This window comes from Mytilus californianus, unplaced genomic scaffold (genome assembly GCF_021869535.1).
Source record: "Mytilus californianus isolate M0D057914Y unplaced genomic scaffold, xbMytCali1.0.p SCAF_11, whole genome shotgun sequence".
NCBI lineage: Eukaryota > Metazoa > Mollusca > Bivalvia > Mytilida > Mytilidae > Mytilus > Mytilus californianus.
In genome coordinates this window covers 31028778-31053565 of record NW_026262593.1, presented here as the reverse complement: position 1 = coordinate 31053565, position 24788 = coordinate 31028778, and the positions used below count along the sequence as shown (strand labels likewise).

General features: G+C 31.3%; 1 protein-coding gene across 2 annotated transcripts in view; it reads right to left on the bottom strand.

The window, feature by feature from the left end:
• LOC127719885 (uncharacterized) overlaps positions 1-24788 on the bottom strand; it is a 62438-nt gene that overhangs the window by 26944 nt on the left and 10706 nt on the right. Inside the window, exons 1-3 of one of the 2 annotated variants that reach the window (XM_052226238.1) lie at positions 9387-9556; positions 4389-4532; positions 1101-1273 (exon numbers count right to left, since the gene is read on the bottom strand). In XM_052226238.1, coding sequence (XP_052082198.1) covers positions 1101-1273; positions 4389-4532; positions 9387-9438 — 369 coding nt within the window. In that variant the 5' untranslated portion in view covers positions 9439-9556. Of the gene's footprint in view, positions 1-1100; positions 1274-4388; positions 4533-9386; positions 9557-24788 lie in introns of those variants that run through there. The other variant, XM_052226239.1, reaches the window with a different exon arrangement.

Below are 24788 nucleotides of genomic sequence, written 5' to 3'. Positions count from 1 at the left end.
CAGCCCCACCCCACACCCCCACCTCCTTTCCCTCCCCTCTCCCACATTCAACATCCTGGATTGGCACCTGAAGGTTAAGATGCACATTTAAAGAACTAAACCACAATCATGATAACAAGTAATGCAATGAAACAAGTCTTCTGCTACCTTCTTTGTCACTTTATGATTAGCAAGATATGTTTGTTAGAGAGCCTCCTACAGATTATTGTTACAATCATTATTGTCATAAACTAGTTATTTAATTGTACACTTGTCCATAAAAGTACTGATCTCTGTCATAAAAGTTCTAAAATACTGAAAACAATCGCTGGTATGATTACTGCAATATTCTAGGATATAAAACATTGTAGAGATCATGATCAATACATGCCAATTACGGAAGGTATACTTTTATACTTGGGAAGTATATCAAAACAACAACAGCTGTACAATAATGAGACAACCAAGCTCTAATTTCTATTAATCTGACATAAAATTAATAGTATCTCTGATGTGAGGTCAGTAGTTTGACCAGATGGACAGCTGTTACCCAAGATTTGATTCCTGTCTATTGTCAGCTTAAAGTTCAGAAGGTCCCAACTGAATGCTAGGTTCATGTTTTGTTTTCATAACCATGATTCCCTGACCTTTTCTACATATGAAATAAACTATTAGCCACTTTTATGAATGACTTTTCACAAACAATTACAAACTACCATTAGGAAGTATAATCACCAGCTTGCTTATTTCTTTGAATATCTTAAAGGAGTACCTGAAATTAAAGGTCACAAATGCAGCTTAACATATACAGATTAACAGTTTTAATTCTTGAAACCCGGAGTATTGTTATTCCTATTATAATGCAAAAACAGTAAAATGTTCAAAATGAAACATTTTTAGTACAAAGGAAACCTGTGTGTTGTGATTGTGCAATGTTGTTGCCAGTGAAATCCTCAGACCTAGTTTAGTTCACTTTAAAAGATATATGTATATGCCAATGACTGTCAACCATGGAATTGACAAAAAACATCATCCAATTTCAAGTAGAGTTACATATAATATGGCATTGGAATTAAAAATTCCCTAGTTTACAGGTTTTATCACTCTTACAATTGACCTACCAATTCTTCTTCACTGTATCCTCCTGACAGTAAGGATCTTGAGAGTTCCCGTTGGTATGCCACAAAATCTTCATCCTCTATAGATGTTGGTGATCTTAATTCTCTGTCAGGAGAGCTCTGGCGGTGCAGGTTTGGTGAACCATGGATTTCTACAGTCGTTTCTAGTCTTGTGGCTTCACAAAAGAGAACAAATATTGTATATTCACAAAAAGAAAAATAAAAGATTTTGCTGTATACCCTTCAATTAGCATGTCAGATTTGCCGTTCATTAATTGTTTTGTTATAAATCTAGCCATAAGATTTTCTTATTTAAATTGTTGAATGGAGTTTTATAGCTGACCATTCAGGACTAGTTTTGTTCATTGTTGAAGGCTGTACAGTGGCCTATAGTTGCAAATGATGATCCATGTCATTTATGATGATCCATGTCATTTAGATTTTGGTGGATAGCTGTCCATTGGCAATTTTACTTTATCCTATACTTATGATATTTGTGACTACCTTACATCAGCAGGGCACTGGATGTTTGAAGCAACCAACTATCAATCAATCAATACATCAGCAGGGAAATCACACAATGAAAAAAACTTCTTAGTTTGAAATTCTTAGATGATTGAGCTTCCTGAGCAAATATTATTGAACAATTTTGTAATGATTTGAAGTTAATCTAAGAGATTTTCCCCCCAGTTTTTGTTTGGTTCAACCTTTTGTAAATAGTCAATGTAAACATAATCTGATGGTCTTTAAGAGGCAAATATACAAGGGTATATAGTCATATAATAAAAACAGCTCTACTGCACTTGAATACAATCAAAGAGACCTGATATAGCATTCAGTGGGATAACTATATTTGTCAACATTTTATCTACTGTCAAATCTTACATTCGTACCATTACATATAATGTCATTCTTCTGTCTAATTGTGTAACTCAACATCTTTAATAGTGTCTATTACAGTACAAGACCTCAAGTTATATTTCATCAAAAGAATTTGCAGTTCACAAAGTCAACCTGTAAGCATATCTGCATGCATTTTTTCTCAAAACTTAAAAATAATTTGCTTTAATGATTTACACATTAACATGGCTAGAAATATATGTGATTGTAATCATAATAAGCTAAAATACTTAACCCATTTGGGAAACTCTTAAATATTATATAATATAAACATATTTATATGAACTCAACGAGATACTAGTTTTGACAAACAGAAATAGGTAAATTGAATAAAAATATGTATTTTTGAGACGCTTTTTTTAGTCTAATGATGCATGTTCATAGAGCATGTACAAATTAATTTTAAATTTTGGATTAAGAATGTAATTTTGATTCATGGATAGAAAGAGAAATTGAGTTCATGTAAAAACCACATGAATATAAAGAAGAAAAAAGTTTGACATATGGAAAATGCCTGAGGGCAATCATTTAGTTAGCTCTCCCATATTTGAAAATAACAACTGACTAAAATGCAAGTTCGTTTTAAGTAACATGCAACAGGGTTTTCTAATTACATTTATTGAAATATCTGATTTTAAACACAGTACTAATATCTCAATTAAATTAAAATCTTAAATATTAAGTAAAGATTTTGGTGTAAAATTAGGAAAATAATGCCTCTAAAGTATCTTCTCCTTTCTGCAAGGGAGATAATCAATAATCTCCAATGTTATCCCCTTGAACTTAAACATTTCTGCTGTCAGTAATGTGTAATATAATAATTTTAGAAACTTTTAAGAGTTTACTGCACATTAGACTATAAACTAATTTGAGGACCATACTGCAACATCTTTTTCTTTGTCTTTGGCCTTTGTGGGTAGACTTACAGACAGAATGGGCTGTGAGGGTAGGAATGGGGTACCCCACATGACAAATGACGGTAAAAGATTTATCAAAATAATGTTATCAATAAACATTTTACTCCATTTGACACTAGCAGTAGCTACAAATTGAGTTTTGATGAGTTACAATAAAAATTTAAGGCTCATTTGACCCTAAAGATAGCGAAAAACAGACGTTTGACACTCCATTTTAAAGGGCATTCCTACCCTTCTACTATTGGTATAAAACTGTTAATTTGTCTTCAACAGAATAAAATGTACAAACTAAATGACTTGTGTACTAAACAAAATTAATCATTAATCTCATTGTTTGGAAATGATCAATTTTACTGATTTAAAAAGGGCAATATAAATCAAGTTTATTTTGAGATCAGTTAAATAATTACAAATCGATACAAAAAATACAGGATGTAGTCCAACTATTTTAAGAAAGACGTAGTTTTAGGCGTAAGCAATTGTAATGTACAATTAAAAAAAAAGTTAAGTCGTCATGCATGCAAATTTATTCTGATACTTTGTACTGAATAAATTGACTTTTGTGAAAGCAATCTATTATAAGTGTTACAAATTATTCCACTAAGGAAACTTCTATACACCTGTTTGACATACCTATCAAATAATTAGTAGTAATTATCCTCTTATATCACATGACATTGTAATTACTTCTTATTTACAATATTTGTATATACATATCTGTATATATATATATATATACCAGTAATCTATTCACTTCTATGCAATTGTATGTAAATCCATATGCTTTCTGTGCAAATGAGAACATTTATACAAGAGGAACCAGTGAATTTTGTTTTAATGGTTTATGAATTACACAGTAAAATGTCAAACAAATGTCAACAATGCTATTAGTAAAAGACAGCAACCAAACAACAACAAATTAGACATCAAGAAGTCAACAAATGGTCTTCAAAATTAGACCAAAGTGTCTATGCCAAGTTCTTAATCATCTAGAGTTGAAAAAAAGCTGTGAATAAATTTAACAGATACCACCAAGATGACAAAATGAATACAAATGAGGATTCTTATCATTTATCTGATCTGGATTCCAACCTCAATAATTTTTGTACATATTCATATCATAGCAAAGAATCTGTCACTGGTGCATACTAAACCATTGTTGTAAAGGCAGTATTTTGTTAATACTTGTACTAGTATAACTAAACCCATGAGCAACATAACGGGTGCCACATGTGGAGCAGGATCTGCTTATCCTTTGGGAGCACCTGAGTTCACTACTCGGTTTTTTGTGGGGTTTGTAATGCTCAGTCTTTTGTTTTCTATGATGTGTTTTGTTATGCTGTTGTTCGTCTTTTGGTCTATTTTTTTACGTAGCATTGTCAGTTTATTTTCGATTTATGAGTTTGAATGTTGCATTTGTATCTTTCGCCTCTCTATTACTAAACCCATGTTGTATAAAAGCTTTATTACTTACCACTTGTCCTTGGAGGAACTGATGGCGGAAGTTGGAGGATATCTAATCGTTCTACGAAATACTGACGTTGCTGTTCAGCTTGTTCAGATAGATTCTCCTTAGCTAAAGTTTTGCACAGGAAATCTTCTATGCCTGGTAACAACTCTAAATGTCAAATAGAAAACAGAAAATTACAAACTAATTTTACATGCTCAAAGCTTTTAGACTTGTTTTTTGATATATAAACCATTGACTGTTTGAGTTTAAAAAAGTGTTTATCAATTCATTTGGACTGTCAATAGAGAAATGCAGGGAATCAAAAATCAGAATAATGTTCTAAACAAGTTAGCAGGGTAGGCAGAAACCCCTCAACTTCAAGATCTGCCGCTGTTTTACATTTAAAAAAAGATTACCACCAAACTATTAACCTGGTCCGAGTACACAGTTATTTCGTAGTGCATTTCTTTTAGACAATAAATGAAAATTAAAAAAATCCCACCTGCGCTTTCTCAATAATATTTTTACAGTGTGTTGTACTACTTTTGGGACAAATTATATCAAAATTATAGAAAACTTCATCGGCTCTAACTCAAAATATGGACAATTTCATGTTAAGGGGGTCTTCAAATCTTTTGACAGCTTCCGAAGTGCTAATTTTTAACATTTTTCAGCTGGACCAAATCACTACTTTACTTTAAAATTCATGACCCAAATTTTTTTACAGTGTCATTTCACCCCCCTACTTACTATTTGAGTCATACAACATGGAGAAATAAATTTGGAAGGGGTATAAAAAAAATTCGTAAGGGTTCCGCGGAACCCAGTGTCTCACCTACTTTTGCTGTTAATCACAGGCTCAACAAAATTGAGGAAAAAAATTAATAAAAATATTCCTCTCTATACTATCTTTTGATTGTAAGTAGCTTCTGTCCAAGTTTGGTAAAAATCCAGGATAGTTTATGAATCTAATAAATGTTTTAAAAACTTAAACTGCAGACTGTTATGTAATGTTAACTGGAAGAAAAACTAAGTCCATTTATAAGTAAAATACGGAAAAAATGGAACAAAATTTTAACAAAATTTCCTTTTAGATACTAGCTCTTAATCATAAACAAGCTTCTGTCCAAGTTTGGTACAAATCCAGGATAGTTTAAGAAAGTTGTTAAAATTTTAAAAACTTTAACCACAGAGTGAATGTAATGTTAACTGGCAGAAAAACTAAGTCCATTTATAAGTAAAATACGGAAAAAAAAGATTATTTTTTTTTTTAAATTTACTTCTGGATACTATCTTATGATCATAAACAAGCTTCTTTCCAAGTTTGGTACAAATCCAGGATAGTTTAAGAAAGTTATTAAAATTTCAAAAACTTTAACCACAGAGTGAATGTAATGTTTCCTGGCAGAAAAACTAAGTCCATTTATAAGTAAAATACGGAAAAAATGGAATTTTTTTTTTACAAAATTTACTTTTGAATATTATCTTATGATCATAAACAAGCTTCTGTCCAAGTTTGGTAGAAATCCAGAATAGTTTAAGAAAGTTATTAAAATTTCAAAAACTTTAACCACAGAGTGAATATTTGTGGACGCCGCCGACGACAACGACGACGACGACGACGCCGACGGAATGTAGGATCGCTATGTCTCGCTTTTTCGACAAAAGTCGAAGGCTCGACAAAAATCAACAAGTAACACACTGTCCACACTAGGGACTATATTCGTGGACAACGAAAATCAAAGGACGCTAACTGTGTACCCGGACCTAATAGGGTAGAAAAAGTTGACCAATCTTTATGAAACTTGGTATGACCAAAGCTTATTAAATTATAAGACTGCTTACAAAGTTTCATGGCAATAGGATATATATTATAGACAATATGACTAATTCTATATTCAACTTTGCGTGTTAAATTTAGATGTTAAAATTGAAAATTTTCAACTATCAACATTTGGGGCTTAAAAAATTAAAATATTGCAAAAAAATACTTTTGAAATGCCTTAATATATAATATATTATGTATTAAAAGCAATAGAGTACTCATTTGATCTATCAGACTTATCATAATTATTCAAAAGTCAAATTTATATGAGCCTGTGGCTAAAAATGGAGGTTTTCCAATGAAGGGGGGCCTTACATGAAGATGTAATATTTTCCAGCAATTTTAAATTTGTAAAGCTTTTTGGTTATAAATAATCCTTACATATGTATTTAATGTACTTTAAATGGAAAGAAAACTTACAAATAACATATCACATTAGTTTAAAAGGGTCTTAGGCCAAGTAAGACTGAAAATAATTTAGGGTCAATTTAGGCCGTATCACATATTTACATTTAAAAATGCATATTGAAGCTATAGGAAATAAAATTTTGTGTCTTTTCCATCATTTCTATACTCAGGTGACATGATACAATAAATCTGAGCACAAAAAGACTCTTGCATTCAACTTTTTTTGCAGACAGTATGGTCTGATACAAAGATTTTTCACTTTTTATTGAAAAACATGCATGCAATTTTAGTCTCAACAGGCTTATATTTGAACCACTTGCTATCCTACAGAAGAAAAGAAAGATATTATGTGACATAAAACAGGTACAAAAGACATTGTTAAGTGCTTTTTATACAAATTTAGTGAGGTCTTTATAATGGACTTCAACTTTTATGTTCCAAGCTCCTCACATTTAACTTGATCCAAACAGGGCGTTAGACGAGGATCATATATACAACACATTTTGCACATATTGTCTGAGATAATCTTCTTTTCTGTAGATTCAAAGTTCACAAATGAGTAATACAACTGGATTGAAGCATAGAAACACAAATATTGACACATAAAAACCTGTCAGATAGAAAGTCAGAATGCCACTTATGCATCAAAATTGAAAAAGCTATGAAATGCTTATTTTGACCATAAAATGCCAAAATTGGTCATTTTTGCAGAAATTCTATCAAATAAAAGTTTTAATCCTTTAGTTTTATGCTATTTGATAAATTGACACCATCAAATCATTCAGGGAAGTTGCCAAAGTACAGATTCTATATTTCCTGATTTCACCTCTTAGGTCCGAGTACACAGTTATTTCGTAGTGCATTTCTTTTAGACAATAAATGAAAATTAAAAAAATCCCACCTGCGCTTTCTCAATAATATTTTTACAGTGTGTTGTACTACTTTTGGGACAAATTATATCAAAATTATAGAAAACTTCATCGGCTCTAACTCAAAATATGGACAATTTCATGTTAAGGGGGTCTTCAAATCTTTTGACAGCTTCCGAAGTGCTAATTTTTAACATTTTTCAGCTGGACCAAATCACTACTTTACTTTAAAATTCATGACCCAAATTTTTTTACAGTGTCATTTCACCCCCCTACTTACTATTTGAGTCATACAACATGGAGAAATAAATTTGGAAGGGGTATAAAAAAAATCAACAAGTAACACACTGTCCACACTAGGGACTATATTCGTGGACAACGAAAATCAAAGGACGATAACTGTGTACCCGGACCACCTATTAACCTCTGGATAAAGAATTTTGACACCAAAATTCTTAATCAATTTTTTCATATACTGATAATTGTCACTTAATTTTTTAGGTGCTATTCTTATCAATTGCTTACATTGGCTTACAATTTAATTGTCAAGCAGAACATTTTTGGAATTTTGTTCACAAATGTCACACAATTATCATGCCAATAAATAGGTAGAGTGCTAACATCTTATAATAGTATGCCAGGGGTGGAGACTGCACATGTGGAGAGTCACTGCCAAACTATTTGTATAACTTAAACAGATGATAAATATTACATATTACTGCAATGAGGAAAGCACATGATGTAATAATTATTCTGCAAAAACAAAAACAAACCTCTATCAAAAACTGTAATTATAAACCTCTTGCTACCGACCTTATATTAGCTGGAATATAATAATCATGCATTTTGATGACTGATTTCAGTTATTCTTATTGAAAAATTCCTCTTTGCCAGAAACATGCAGCTCAAGGAATATAAAGACTTAAATATTACAGTGTATTTACAAATTTTATATAATTATATCTTCATTAATTACAAGAGATTGTTTGCAGGAATTTGCCTCATCATTGAAGCAGACAGCAATTTGAATAGTATATCATGTATTGACATTATGTGTGCCAATTGCATAACTTATACAATTAATTTTAACCTAAATATCAACTCTCTACAGCGGAAACACTTTCTGATATAGGTTATCATAATAAATCTACCCCTGAAACGGCTGCCATATGGAACTGCATATATATTATGTCATTTTATAAATCAATCTTGGAATCATCCCCCCTAATATACCTTACTGAGGGGGGGGCTCTCCTTCAGTAATAAAAGTTTCAGGATGATACACAATTATCCATTGTACCATTGCATGTATGGGCATGCATTTATTATTGTTATGGTTGAACAATGAACAAAAATTTGAGATTTATAATTACAATTCAGGAAATGCTGCATGCAAATAATGCAATCAAGATTTCTTAAATTTTTACTTTTGTGAAACCAGCAATCTTGTCACAATTTACGCAATAATAAAAACATCATCTCATCTACCCAAAAATATTCACATTTCATTCAATATTTATATATATAATTAGATATTATTCAACAGAATGATTCATTTTTCCTTATCTTTTTTAATTCTACTTATACATATAATAATAACTAACTTAGGTACATGTATAATTTGCTACATAAGTGTTATCCATCAAATCTCCACAAAAATCTCCTAATCTACAAGCAATTAAATAAACAGCTACTGACTACACTACACTTAACAATATTTAATTGAATTTCAACAAAACTTAATTAAAAATCTATTATTACATCTTCATTATGCATTATAATAAGAGTATTGAAATATAGCTTGCAGTTAATAGAATTTTAAAATATTGTTAAAAAAATTGAAAATGTAAAAAAGTTTGAAGTTATCTTAAACAAAAATCTATATAACTTTTAATATACAGAACATAAAATATGGCTCACCAAGCAATAGAATTTTTATCTTTTTCAGATCCTCAACTTCAATGTCTGCCATTAAGAAACTTCAGGAGGAAAGAATCCTCCTCCCAAAAGATAAACGACAATAAATTTCCATCTCAGCCAAAACATCTGTCTGAGGATTTTATGAATGAATGTATCTTATCTTATACAGCTGCATTCGTTTACAAACAAAAATCTGATGCATTGTGAAAAGCAAACTTCAGAAGGTAGATATATTATGTATAGGAAAGATGATTTTATAATTGGAATAACATCACTTTAAATCATAAAAAAAAATAAAATGGCTCATTTTACATAGATAAGAATTGGTGCCAACTTTTTGTGATTTTCATAGTGCATTATGCAACACTGAAAAAAGAAAAGAGCAGGAATTTAAAGGGGGTGAGGGGCAAACTAGGCAACGTTAGGTATGAATAAGTAAAAAGTCTATGCATTAACCATATATGTAGCTCCATAAGGCGAGGTCCAGGCCCCCTGCTCCACTAAATTTGCCTCTGGTAGATGCCTATTAGGTGGAGAATGTCTATTGAAGAACTTGTTTAAATATGTCTCTGATAGTTCACTTACACTTTGCTCCAAAACTATTTTGTAGTAAAATACTTGTCATATCACTCGACACATCCAAATGAGAATATTTAGTATTCATATCAATAAATATAAATAATAAATAAGATATTTGACCAGGATGTTTTTGGTGCACTCATTTTGTTACAAATTATGCACACACCTTCCTTGTAAATACTAAACTGTGGTTTCAACAAAGATAACAACATGGCTGCTTATTTAAATAAGTAGAAATGTGCCACTGGGCATTAATCCAACAACAATCAATCAATATAGTACATGTAGTAGTGAACAAATACAAGTTAAATCAACATACATAGATTGTTACATAAAAAGACAAATGAATGTGGTCTATCCTTTTACAGATATATACATTAAGAGAGTACCATCATTTTGGGCTACTTTAAGTTAAAATTGAGAATGGAAATGGGGAATGTGTCAAAGAGACAACAATCGACCAAAGAGCAGAAAACAGCACATTATGCCCAGACATAAGGTTGTAACAAACAGCAATCAACTCATTATCTAAAACAAAATGTTAGGCAAAATTGGAAGCTTTAAATATCATTGTGGGTATGTACTTTTATATTCTTAAGAAAGGAGATTTTAAATCAGTCTGGTAGAAAATAGAAGCAAACTTTTAAATTCAAGTAGTTTAATACAAGTTTATTTGTGTGCAATATTTGATGTTTTATTTCAGGAAGAAAGTAATATTTACGTAATAAGATTGACTAATTAAATAAAACCTTTGCTATTTCTATCAAATAAGTGCAACCACAAGTATTCCTGCACTTCATTAATATTGAGCAATTAAATTTTTTGTGCACGTATTCATTTGAAAAGATTGCTGCTTTCGTCATTGAAGATATTTCATACAATTTGTAAATTGTCACTGCCTCTCTTTATATGGTCACAACAATAGCGTAAGCAAATAGAACGAACAAAAGTGACACAAAATAATCCATCGATCTTACTTAATGATCAATCATACAATGGCTTTCTATTCAATTTTTTCAAGAAACCTGAGGATAAATGACGCAAATAAGGGTAAAAAATATGCATGTTATTCAATTAATAAAATACTGCATGTATCTAGAACAATTTTTTTGAGGAACTCAGGATGACAAAATTAGTTCTTTCAGATAATTGTGTCCTGTACAGAATCTTTCCAATTATATGACTGTATATGAATAGAAAGGGACACAGGTGAATGTTTTAAAAATTAAACACCAAACCATCAACAAATATAGACAGTCAAGTCTGATTCAATCACATGGTGAACAATATTAAAATTTACATACAAAATCAACAGAAGAATTGAAATTACAAGATTAACAGATTATCACTAAGCAAGAAGTCACCATAGTGCCTGATACAAAGCTTTTAAAAATTTATTGAAAAGTTATTCCAATAATACACCTTAGCCCTGAAATTATGACTGTGCCTTAAAGAGTTTATAAAAGTCAACAATCAAATCTTTAACTGAGTATGTGCTTGAATTAGTTATCATCCATTTATCTTTATATTTAACTAATACCAATTCAAGTTGTAAAGTTTTAATGCAATTTCTATTTAAAATTTTATCTGGGTTAAAATCTGAAATAATAACCTGCTTCGTCTGATGTATAAACATTTGTATATAAATGATGCAAACCTGAGCTGATCTGCTTATTTTAAGATATAATACAATACAGCAAGCAGGTCTATGCATAAATTATGTAATTGAATTCTGACACAAATTCTTTGGTATCATATCTTTTATGACTCAGGTAAGTTCTGCATCCCATTGACACTACTGATGAATATAAATGATCTTTTTAACCACCCCGACTCTTGATGAGTATACCACATGTTAAATAAAACACTTAAATAGACATATAATGCATAATTTGAAATGAGATAGTACACATTTACAATAAATCAAGTGTTATATAACAATACCAATAACTGATTGTTGTGGCACTTTTTTTCTGAGGGGTGAATTTTGACCTCATATAATATTGGCCAGGCACCAAAAAAGTTTCATGTTTTTTATTGTACATAAACAAAGTCAGTGATCTTCCTTATTATTATAATGTAATCGTAATCGCATATCTCAACAAAGAAGCATAACTTTTTGTAAAATTGATTCCACCAATGCTCAGAATGAGAATATGATATTTCTACGCTGCAGACCGTTACATGAAGGATTTATGTTACTATTATTATAAAATATATCTCAGTGCTTAAACTTGTGCAGTGTTTAATAATTCTAGTCTTGGAATCATTAAAAAATTCTTTCAAAGTCAATCACAAAAACTGTTTGTTTGAGATAAATTATCCATAATATTTCTCACTTTTTACATATAAATTACACCCCATCCCCTATAAATACAAGAGTGCACACGCTGAAATGTCTCGCCTTCTTTACTAACCATTGATTTTATGTTGATAGTCCTAAATATAAAGTAACACATAAACTTAACATGATCCAAGAAAATGAGGTCAAGGTCAGATAAACCAAATGAGAAATACATGTACACCTTACAATCATTCAATAAACCAAACATAGTTGACCTATTGCTTATAGTTTCTAAGAAACAGTCTAAACCAAGAAAACTTAACATTGACCAATGAACCATGAAAATGAGGTCAAGGTCAGATGAAACATGCCAGACAGACACCTTACAATCAATTTATGCATTAAATATAGTTGACCTATTGCTTACAGTATCTAAGAAACAAACTTAACCATGAAAACTTAACATTGACCAATGAACCATTAAAATGAGGTCAAGGTCAGATGATACCTGCCAGACAGACATATACACCTTACAATCCTTCCATACAACAAGTATAGTTGATCTATTGCTTATAGTTGAAGAAAAACAGACCAAAACACAATAAAATGCTTCGCTGGGGCGCAGCTTGATACGACCGCAGAGGTCGAACCCTGAACAGTTGGGGCAAGTATGGACACAACATTCTAGCTTGATACAGCTCTGAATTTGGATTGTTATTAAATATTTGACACAGCATAGGTTTCTGACACAGAAAGAATGTGGTCTAAGAACTTGAATTTTTTTAATTTACCTATTATGGTCCAATGTCCAAAATCAAAATACATGGTTAGATTCAGCATATCAAAGAACCCCATATATTCAATTTTTGTTAAAATCAAACAAAGTTTAATTTTGGACCCCAACTTGGACAAACTTGAAAACTGGGCCCATAATCAAAAATCTAAACACATGTTTAGATTCAGCATATCAAAGAACCCCAAGAATTCAATTTTTGCTAAAATCAAACTAAGTTTAATTTTGGACCCTTTGGACCTTAATGTAGACCAAATTAAAAAACGGGACCCAAATTAAAAATCTAAAAACACGGTTAGATTTGGCATATCAAAGAACCCCAATAATTCAATTTTCGATGAAATCAAACAAAGTTTAATTTTGGACCCTTTTGACCTCAATATGAACCAATTTGATAGCGGGGCCTACAAATAAAAAATCTAAATACATGGTTAGATTCAGCATATCAAAGAACCTCATATATTCAATTTTTGTTGAAATCAAACAAAGTTTAATTTTGGACCCCAATTTGGACCAACTTGAAAACTGGGCCCATAATCAAAAATCTAAATACATGTTTAGATTCAGCATATCAAAGAACCCCATATATTCAATTTTTGTTGAAATCAAACAAAGTTTAAATACTGGACCCTATCTCGGACCAACTTGAAAACTGGGCCCATAATCAAAAATCTAAACACATGTTTAGATTCAGCAAATCAAAGAACCCCAAGAATTCAATTTTTGTCAAAATCAAACTAAGTTTAATTTTGGACCCTTTGGACCTCAATGTAGACCAAATTAAAAAACAGGACCCAAAATTAAAAACCTAAATACACGGTTAGATTTGGAATATCAAAGAACCCCAATAATTCAATTTTAGATGAAATCAAACAAAGTTTAATTTTGGACCCTTTTGACCTCAATATGAACCAATTAGATAACGGGGTCCACAAATAAAAAATCTAAATACATGGTTAGATTCAGCATATCAAAGAACCCCATATATTCAATTTTTGTTGAAATCAAACAAAGTTTAATTTAGGACCCCAATTTGGACCAACTTGAAAACTGGGCCAAAAATCAAAAATCTAAATACATGTTTAGATTCAGCATATCAAAGAACCTCATATATTCAATTTTTGCTAAAATCAAACAAAGTTTAATTTTGGACCCTTTGGACATTAATGTAGACCAATTTGAAAACTGGACCCAAAATTAAAAATCTAAATACACTGTTAGATTCGGCATAACAAATAAATAAATGTGATCAAAGATTTTACAAATCTAATGCGCCATACTGTGCAATTAAAGATTACTTCTTGAAATTTTTCAATATTTGAAATTTGAAAAAAAAATAATATTTGAAGAATAATTCTTTTTAATTTCTGAAATCTGAAATGAGAAAAAATTGGCCCCCCACAATTTCTTTTTATCCCCCCCCCCCTTTTTCCCCCCAAAAAATTCTTTCCCTCAAGATATGGTCATAATCTCAATTCAAATTTCCAATGGAGTTGGCAACCATAATTACCCATTTAAATTTACCATAGTGCTAACTTAATCTATTTTATAATAGAATTAATAAAAATATAGTGTCAAATCTTTCATATGGATTTTTTTGTAAAAAAAAAAGATGAAAACATTTGCAGATATTTTTACTGGTCTTCCTTTATAAATATGCATTTCTTTAAACATAATTTAAAAGCAGTGTAAGGGAAGTAACCAAAACGTTGTATTTGGATTACCTCCCTTACACTGTATTAGATTATCTTTATTGTTCATTAACCATTACTTTATACATAATTTAAAAGCAGTGTAAGGGAGATAATTTCAATGATGTATTTGATTTATCTCCCTTACACTGCTTTAAATTATGTTTTGTACTAAAGTATTTGTCCATTAACCAGGACAACCATGTTTTTCCCCCTTTTTTGCCCCTAATTCCTAAACGGTTTGAGCCATAACCCCCCAAAGCAAATCCTAACCATCCCTTTGTGGTATGGAAACTTGTAGTATAATTTCAGAGAGATCCATACACCGTTCCACAGTTATTGTCTGGAAACTAGAAAATGCTCATTTTTGGCCCCTTTTTGGCCCCTAATTCCTTAACTGTTGGTACCATAACCCCCAAAATCAATCCCAACCTTCCTTTTGTGGTATTTAACCTTATGGTCAAATTTCAAAAAGATCCATTCACTTAAACTAAAGTTAGAGTGCGAAAACCAATATGTATTCGGACGACGACGCCGGACGACGACGACGCCGGACGACGACGACGACGATGACGACGCCAACGTCATACCAATATACGACCACAAAATTTTTTTGCGGTCGTATAAAAACTTAACACTGAGAAATGAATCGTGAAAATGAGGTCAAGGTCAAATGAAACCTGCAAGACTGACATGTACACCATAAAATATTTCCATACATCCAATATATTGACCTATTGCATATAGTATAAGAAAAAATACCAAAACTCAAAAACTAAACTCTGACCACTGAACCATGAAAATGAGGTCAAGGTCAGATGACACCTACCAGTTGGACATGTACACCTTACAATCATTCCATATACCAAATATAGTAGACCTACTGCTTATAGTATCTAATATATGGACTTGACCACGAAAACTTAACCTTGTTCACTGATCCATGAAATGAGGTCGAGGTCAAATGAAAATTGTCTGACGGGCATGAGGACCTTGCAAGGTACGCACATACTAAATATAGTTATCCTATTACTCATAATAAGAAAGAAATTAACATTACAAAAAATGTTTACTTTTTTTCAAGTAGTCACTGAACCATGAAAATGAGGTCAAGGACAATGGACATATGACAGACGGAAACTTCGTAACATAAGGCATCTGTAACAAAGTATGAAGCATCCAGGTCTTCTAGCTTCTAAAATATAAAGCTTTTAAGAAGTTAGCTAACGCCGCCACCGCCACCGTAACTGCCGCCGTATCACTATCCCTATGTTGAGCTAAAAGTCGCAAGTTCGATAATAAATTACACCCCATCCCCTATAAATACATGTTATCATTTGGTAATTGCTTCTTTTTGGTTAGCTTAAACTATGTATAAGAAGAGAACGATCTTATATGATTAAAAGAAGATGTTGGACAGGTGTCAATGTCAGAGGTAGCAACCCAAACAACACAAAAACATAATGACATCTATAGGTCATTATGAACAAGTGGTGATCTATTTAATTTGTCCGGCTCTCTGGCTCTCAATCTGTGACCAACAAGCAAGTCCAGCATTTAAAAATGTATGTACCAAATTTTCTCAATTTTTCATCCACACTAGAAAAAAAAACCAACATAAACCAAGAATTTGTATAGTAAGTTTCACTTTACAAATCCTTGCATAAACCAAGATGTTCCAAATTACAGCCACATATTAATACATTTAAGCCCCCAAAAAAGTACAAACCTTTAGTGCATGTTATGTTTTAATGTAATGTTTACAATTTGTCACAGAACACCTGCATACATTGGACCTTGCATCTTAATGATTCTGAATAAAAGCTATAATGACACTGACACACCTGGAAAAATTAATTACAATATACCTGAAGATGAATTTCATATGTTATATTTAGTTACAGGTAACTGTATCAGCCTTACACCTCATGCACAGAATGTATACTTTTAAAATTTCTAATTATACATTTGTACATGTATTTTTCGGAAAGGAAACACCCAGATATCCAAAAAAATTGAAATAAAAATTCTGCCAAGAAATTCTCATCTAAATTCCTGAAGTTCTTGTAAATGTAAAAAAATAAATGAAAAAGTCTAGCAAAATGCATATCAAGCTTCATATACATGAGGGTCTGGGTGGGATTTACAGAATAGAGAATAATGGGCACAAAATGTGGAATAAGGGGGGGGTAAAGAGTAGAGAAAGATAGGCAAAACAAATAAAGAATAATGGAGTGCTGAAATATATAAAGTAGAGAAAAATGTGCAAAACAAAATTAAAAATAGAGAAAAATGGTCAAGAAAGTTAAAAGAATAAAGAAATGAATGACCCTCATCCAGACCCTCGTAGACACGCAATACCAAAAGGGTTCTGTTTAAGATAGGGAATTAACTACGACTTAAAAACAAATAAAAACACAGAATTCATTCATAAATACTTAAAGGTTTGGTTTCCGCTATGAATTTCATAAAAGTTTCATTCAAAAACAAATAAACAACAAAAAAACAGGAAAAACATGTCAATTTGTTATTCTAATTAATTTATATATCTGTAAAATTGCAGAATAACTATATAAGTTGGGCAATGTCTCTTAAAAATTTCATAATAATTAATTACTGTCACATTAGGTAAGGTATGAAATGCTTAGGTGTGAATGGCCTCAATAAATGACAATTGACAGAAGGCAGGCGTCTTCCAAAATTTGAGGAAAAAAATCTTCCAGAAACAAATTAAAAAAATTTGTAACATAATAAACTTTATTTGGTTGTAGTCATCCATTAAATCTAAAATTAGCATATTTTTGGTAAGTTTATAGTGACACTTTTTTACACATCATTTTCCATCTTTAACTCCTGTTTAACTAAGGGAACAACCATTTAACTTCAATTGGGGTGTTATGGTTTTTTCCAAAAAAAATATTCTGATCCCCAATTTGATGAAAAAAAATATTGTGGTCACGCAGATGACAAAAAAAAAATTTCTGAATCCAAATTTTCCCCATACCTTATAGTGTTAAATTTGGTAAAAAATAATTTGATTGATAGCGTCGAAAACTGAAAAAAAATGTTTGTGCTTTGTGTGAAAAAAAATTTCTGACTCCGACAAAAAACCATAACCCCCCCTTGATGTTAAATGGTTGCTCCCTTAACTTAACATGTTTATAGGTCTTTATAGATAATTAACCACCAGAAAACAGTATATTACAGTCAAACCTGTATGTCATCCTCTATTAGGACCAGAAAACAGTATATTACAGTCAAACCTGTATGTCATCCTCTAAGAACCAGAAAACAGTATATTACAGTCAAACCTGTATGTCATCCTCTAAGGACCATGCAGAAAACAGTATATGACAGACAAACCTGTATGTCATCCTCTAAGGATGAGAAAACAGTATATTACAGTCAAACCTGTATGTCATCCTCCAAGGACCAGAAAACAGTATTTTACAGTCAAACCAGCGACTCTTTTCACAAAAAATCTTACGATTAAAATTGATCGTAAGTTATACTGAAATGTGTATAAGTTTTTTTGTGAAAAGAGCTGCTGAAAACAGTATATTACAGTCAAACCTGTATGTCATCCTCTAAGGACCAGAAAACATGTGCACTGACCTTAAAAAAAAAAAATTAAGATCCAAAAGGCATAGGTATCATTACAGTAGGACAAGAAGAGGTTAACCTGAAAAGACATTTTTGCTTAATAGAGGTGACCTTCATAAGCAGGTTTGACTGTATATACACGTGTGGGTTTTAAGGTAATGGAACACTTTGTTAAAGAGGTCTTCTTAATTCATCAAAGGAGCTAATTACAATTCATCAATATCTCGTTAATACGTTGACAACTGTACTCAATGATCAATCACACAAAAGACAAATCGGTGTGAAGGTCAAAATATACAACAAGGTTTTACTTGAAATTTACAAGTTTTGATGTAAAGAGAAGTCTTCATGCATGTAAACTAAGCTAAAACCCATCATTGTAAGCTGTAGAATTGGTGACTTTTTCCTTTTTAGTGGCGAAATGGGCTAAATGCGCTATTGAATTGCTGTTACAATCAGATATTTGAAGTTCAACTAGACTTATACCCAGAAGTGGTGCTGTTGCTTTCATAATCCCCTTTCTTTCACATATATAGGTAGATATATGAAGAAATTTCATTCTAGGGTACAAAAAAACCTCCAATATACTATTGACACAGAGATATGTCTCGCCTGTCGGCATAAAATTCAGAAAGAGACAATCTGATGGACAGCAACATTGCTAATTATTTCAAAGTCGCTGGACCAACTAGTGGGTAGAGCCACGTAATGGTTGACAAACTGAGATGTACTGATAGCAATGCAACTTCACACAAAATATCATTGATCTATCACCAGTAGTTCCTATCAATCTAACTTAAGCAGAAAACTTGCATTTAAAATAGCTAATTATTTCAAAGTCATTTGACCATGGCCTAGGAGGCAGGGCCTCAAAATTGTCGTCAAACTGATATGTACTGATAGTAATGCATCTTCATACAAATTATCATTGATCTCTCACAAGTAGTTCCTATCAAACTAACTTGAGCAGAAAACTTAACAGTTGTTGATGCCACCGCCTTCGTCGGAAAAGCATTCCATGTCTCGCTTTCTGCGACTGGCGAGACAATAAATAATTAGAATCCTTGAAATGGTTTGAGTTCACTCTAACCTTCCTATTATTTTAGCACAACTTGTTAATATTGAAACCAAGAACACTAATAAAGATGACTGCATTGTTGGATTGCTGTATTGTTGCCACAAATCTGTTTTTAACCTACTCAGAAATAAGCTCTGAGCTTCATGCAGTCCAAGGGGCCTAGGTGGCCGAGTGATCTAAGTAGTCAAACTCACTGTACAACTAGCCTGTCAACACAGAGGTTGTGAGATCGATTTCTGCAAATGGCAGGTGCACTCTACTCAAATCTTAATTGACTAGGATTGTCAGTTTTACTACCTAAGGTCATGGTTCTCTCCGAGCACTTGCTTTCTCCAGTAATAATGACTGACTGCAACGAAATAGCACGAAAGTGTAAAAATTGGCTTTAAACACCAATCAATCAATCATGCAGTCCAAGACTTTGCTTAGGACAGACTCCTTTACAGTCGTAGGATTTGAACTCAACTTTCACATCCAATTTATTTTAGCAGCAGCAACATATATTAACACTAGACAAACATTGATACAAAAAGACCACAATCATAATCACATACAACTTGAAATTAGGATAATAACTGTTAAAATGTTCTCTCACACAAACACTGTCATCTCTCTTACCTATGTTTTCTGGCAAAATAATGCAGCATGGATTCATCACTAAAAATTATGAGCTTAATTAACTGTCTACAAATACTTGAGAAATCAAACTATTAAAAATTTATTTAAATAATGACTAACAGTAACGTCCATTTTCACTAAAGAATATACCACGGTTTCCATTGCATAATTTTTTGGCTGACCATTTTTGTATTGGTTGTGAAAGTAATGATCGACTTTAATACCTTCATGCCCAACCCTACATGTACAATGTATATTTCTTCTTTTATTTTATTTTTTGAAAATTTACATGCTCCACCCTAATTTTTTTCTATTGTGTATTTGAGCATTCACAGATAGTCCAAATGAGGTTAATGAGAGTATTGAATTGATCCATTCACAAAACAACAAGAAAAGAAGTGTCAAAAGATAACACATGCCATTATGCACCATCTTGAACTGAATATTTATACATAAATGTCACCTTTAGTTTAAGTTTTATTATCTAATCTGTGTCAAAATAAAGCACATTAATGCAATACATGATTTGCCCTTCAAGTGCATGCTTAAATATAAAACTTATGTATGTTATTAAATGATAGTATTTTAACAATAATACAGGTATTTATGGGTTTTTTTTCCCACTAATGTACTTCTAAAGTGGTACTGGAATACCATTACCAACAGTCCTAAATTTTGACAAAAGTAGCATGATTTCAGACGTAGTTGTATGTACACCTTGTATTTGATTAGGCTTTCCAACTGTTTTGATTTGAGCGCCACTGATGAGTCTTGTGTAGACGAAACAGGTGTCTGGCATACCAATGTGTACTTCATTTACATTTAGGATGAGTATAGACATTTCTTTACCACCTACCAAAAAATTACCACCTCCAGGATAAGTAATAAAAACCTATTATCCAATTTAATGTCTTTTTTGCCAAGCAACTTGTTAACAAAAACACATAAAACCAAAGTATTTTAACCAAAAATAACAATTTTAGGTTTATCCCTAACCACATAAGGCTATAAGAAACCCACAACTATCAGACCAACATCATCAACAGTTCAGTGATATAATTTTGATTTTTAAAGGAAATAATTTAAATTCAATTAAAATAAGGATTGGTACAAAATAACTATTAGGTGCATGGCCATTATTACCATTCTGACAATAATTAAAGCTCTTAAACTTTCTTTCAAGACACAGATTAATACTCCCCCAAAAGCCCTTTTATGTAAGCACTGATCTCACATCTTGTTTAATATAATTTTTATGTACACCTGTCCCCAATGGGAAGGTATCATTTTCTTTGATGTCTTTACTTATCAAGGTGTAAACAGTTTTACCTGCAGAAAAGTTGAATTTTGTTATTTATGCAGTGACTGGGGAATTTGCAGTCGACCATGAACTGTAAAGAGAACCATAATGAGAGTTTTTAATACTTGTTCAGAAACTGTAAACAATATTTTTAAGGACAATTACACAATTTTATGTCATGTTTCTTTATTTTACATTATTTATTGTAGTGCTCAGACTTAACATGTATTATAATGCCACAGTTAAAATACAGCAATGTTTTAAATGATATCATCAAAGCAGCCCTAATATGGTAAATAATCAGTGTGTGGTAACTGCTGACATTGACCTTTGTGTTGCTAGTGATATAGCTTTTCGCCCCATGGGCCAATACAGAAAAAGACTGTACTGGACTGGTCAAACACACTTCTTGTGCAAGTTTTTGGATTAATTTTGGAGCATATGAAACATTTTTTATCGTAACTGTTTTTTTTGGTTTTTTTTTAAGTAATGAAAAAGTTCAAATTATATGGTTTTAATCTATAATAAACAGTTGTACTTAACTTCCACATTTTAAATAGCTTGTAATCACAGTTTTGTTTCTCTTAATTAAAAAAAAAAGACATTAGAAAAGATAAGAATGGTTAACTTCTGATATATTTCACATTTAGATCCTTTTCATTTGCTAGATATAAAATAACTTGTTATATCATAGATTCAGCACTTGGACAAGAAATCAGAAACTTTCATCAATTGACAAAATGCATGGTGAGAAAAGATAAACTCATATATGTCAGATGTTAGTGTAACCTGTCAGTATACCTGCATAACAGTAAGCTTCTTATTTTACTTACATAATAAAGATCTAGAATTGTTTATTTTAACAGTGTTGACGGCTCAGTGAACTAGCTGTTTCTGCATTGGCCCTGGTATAGATTATGCTTTAGTCGTATTAGCCCTCAGCCTTGAAGGTCTCTATCAAATATAACTTACAATGAATCTATACCTGGGCCAATATAGAAATACCAAAGTAAATAACTGTATCCTAAAATGCAAACAATAAGAAAACTGATCAGTCAGTTAAAGTGGTGTGCAATAATTATGATTAATAAAGGCAACTGCACAATAATAGTATAACCATTTATTTTCTAAAATTAGAGTACCTTTTTTTCTTATCGCAACCAAGACTAGGCCAACTGATGCAAAAATAAATATTCAACATTTAAATAAGTTTCACGAATTGATCTAGATGTCCAAAGTGTTTATGTTATATTTTAACAGCAATATTCAGTCTGAAACTTCTAAAACTTGTAACCATGGAATAGCAGTAAGTACATTTAGTATAGTATGCTGATCAATTTATACTTTGTATACTAAGGAAAATTAAGTTTGAAGACCTGACAATCATGCACCGCATCACCATCCATATATAGATCAAACAAGATGCAATTAATTGTTTATCATTTAGTCAAGGACAAATTTTATAATTCTATATCTGATATCAATTTTCCCACAATCTGAAAAGAAAAAGATTTTATAATGTCTTTCGATTGGATAAATATGTTAATTATATCAATCCAGCATCTTATCTTAAAATCAAAATCTAATAATATTCTTAAAAAAATGATCAACAATTATTTAAAGTCTATATTCTATAAAACACAATAATATTGAAGATTGCAGAAAACTGTTCTTAAAAGACTAAGGCACTAGATATTAGTTTCATAAAAAAAAACTAACTCTAATTCATTTTCGTTTAATGTTTTATGGCCAAATCTTTTTATTTTCATAATATTATCCAACTTTTGAATTCCCGGTATTTAAATAATTATAAGCTTATTATTAAAGAAACAATTTACTTCAATATACAGTTTAAAAAATAGAACTTAAATTTTAGAATGAAGTCCAGGGTCTGTATTCTTAAGTCAGAGAGGCAATATATTTGACCAAAAACTGGTTCATCTTTAGGACAATGGAATTTAGATAAAAGATACCAGACAAAACAAGACCTTGCCAAGAGGTCACCAATTAGCTGAATCAATGAACTGTCAAATTATTAATAAATCAATTCCTGTCTTTTAATCAGCTCATGGGGTTATTTCAAACAATGCTTCCTTGATCACATGATAACCATATGACATGTCACAATGGACCACAGACAATTAGAGAGGCTCCATCATATACTGCCATCACAAAAAACAAAACAATTTAGTCATTTCAAAATATGAAAATTATAGATAACGATTTGGGTGTGGATTTTTAAACTCAATGGGAAGTAGCTCACTTAATGCTTAAAATAGTTGACATTAATTGTTTTGTGGTGACAAAACTGGTGGTGGCCAACAACAAAATTCAATCTGGGTATTTTCAGTTCAAGGCCTGTTTACACAAGCATTTATCAACTGTTATAGGGCTGGTATTTGCTTAAAAAACAAAACAAACACTGGAAAAAGCTGTTTAAATTTATATAGTTTTAATACCTGAATCAGAAAAAAATAACTATAATTTATAATATTCAACTGCAAGCAATTTATTTTCAACAGATATATATATATACTGATTTATATATAAAAGATCTACGTTTCCCTCAAACATTGCTGTGCACATAGTAATAGAACAAAAATCATAAATATGTAGCTTTCTTCAAAGAAAACTATTTTATCATATTTTAGAGAAAAAAAATCATTTTGATGTTTTATATTTTTCCTTTGATCTTTCTTCATTGCTTTTATATAACTTAACAAATCAGATTTAAAAAAAATTGCTACTTATCACAGATCAGGCATTTTTGAGTTGGGTAAGAGAGGATGTCTCATCCAGAATTCCAGAGAAAATAAATGCCAAATCCAGAATCTCAAAATAGAAACAAGATAGATCGGTTATAAAATCTCACTACTGGTATAACTTAAATTTCCAAAACTAGCAATTGTAAAATTCCTGAATAGCAATTCAGCTCTTGTTTTAGACCAAAATTTAATTTTAAAGACTAGCGCCTGTTTTAGACCTAAACTGAATTTTAAAGACTAGCTCATGTTTTAGACCAAAACTGAATTTTAAAGACTATCTAATACATGTACCTCTACAGTAGTCAAGTTGGTGTCCAATTTCTCTCCAGCTTCCAAAACTTAACTGACGATAAAGTGTCATATTTTATAAATCCAAATACTACATCTACTGGAATACACACTATTTATTTACACCTGAAGACATGTTCCTTGCATATAAACAAAATATTGAAATAAAGTGCAAATCAATTCCACAATTAACATATTCTATGTCAATCAAAACTGTCAACTAATGACCACAGAACACTGCTAGTTCAAATATAATTAGGTTAACCAGGTCAAAAACATAAGTGTCAGGGTCTTCTCAGGGATTTCATATTTTTGTTTAACGAATTTCTTTCACATTTAATATAACAACAAATTTAAAAAAAAAAAAAAATAGAAAATAGAAGAATTAGCATTAAGCTTGCAA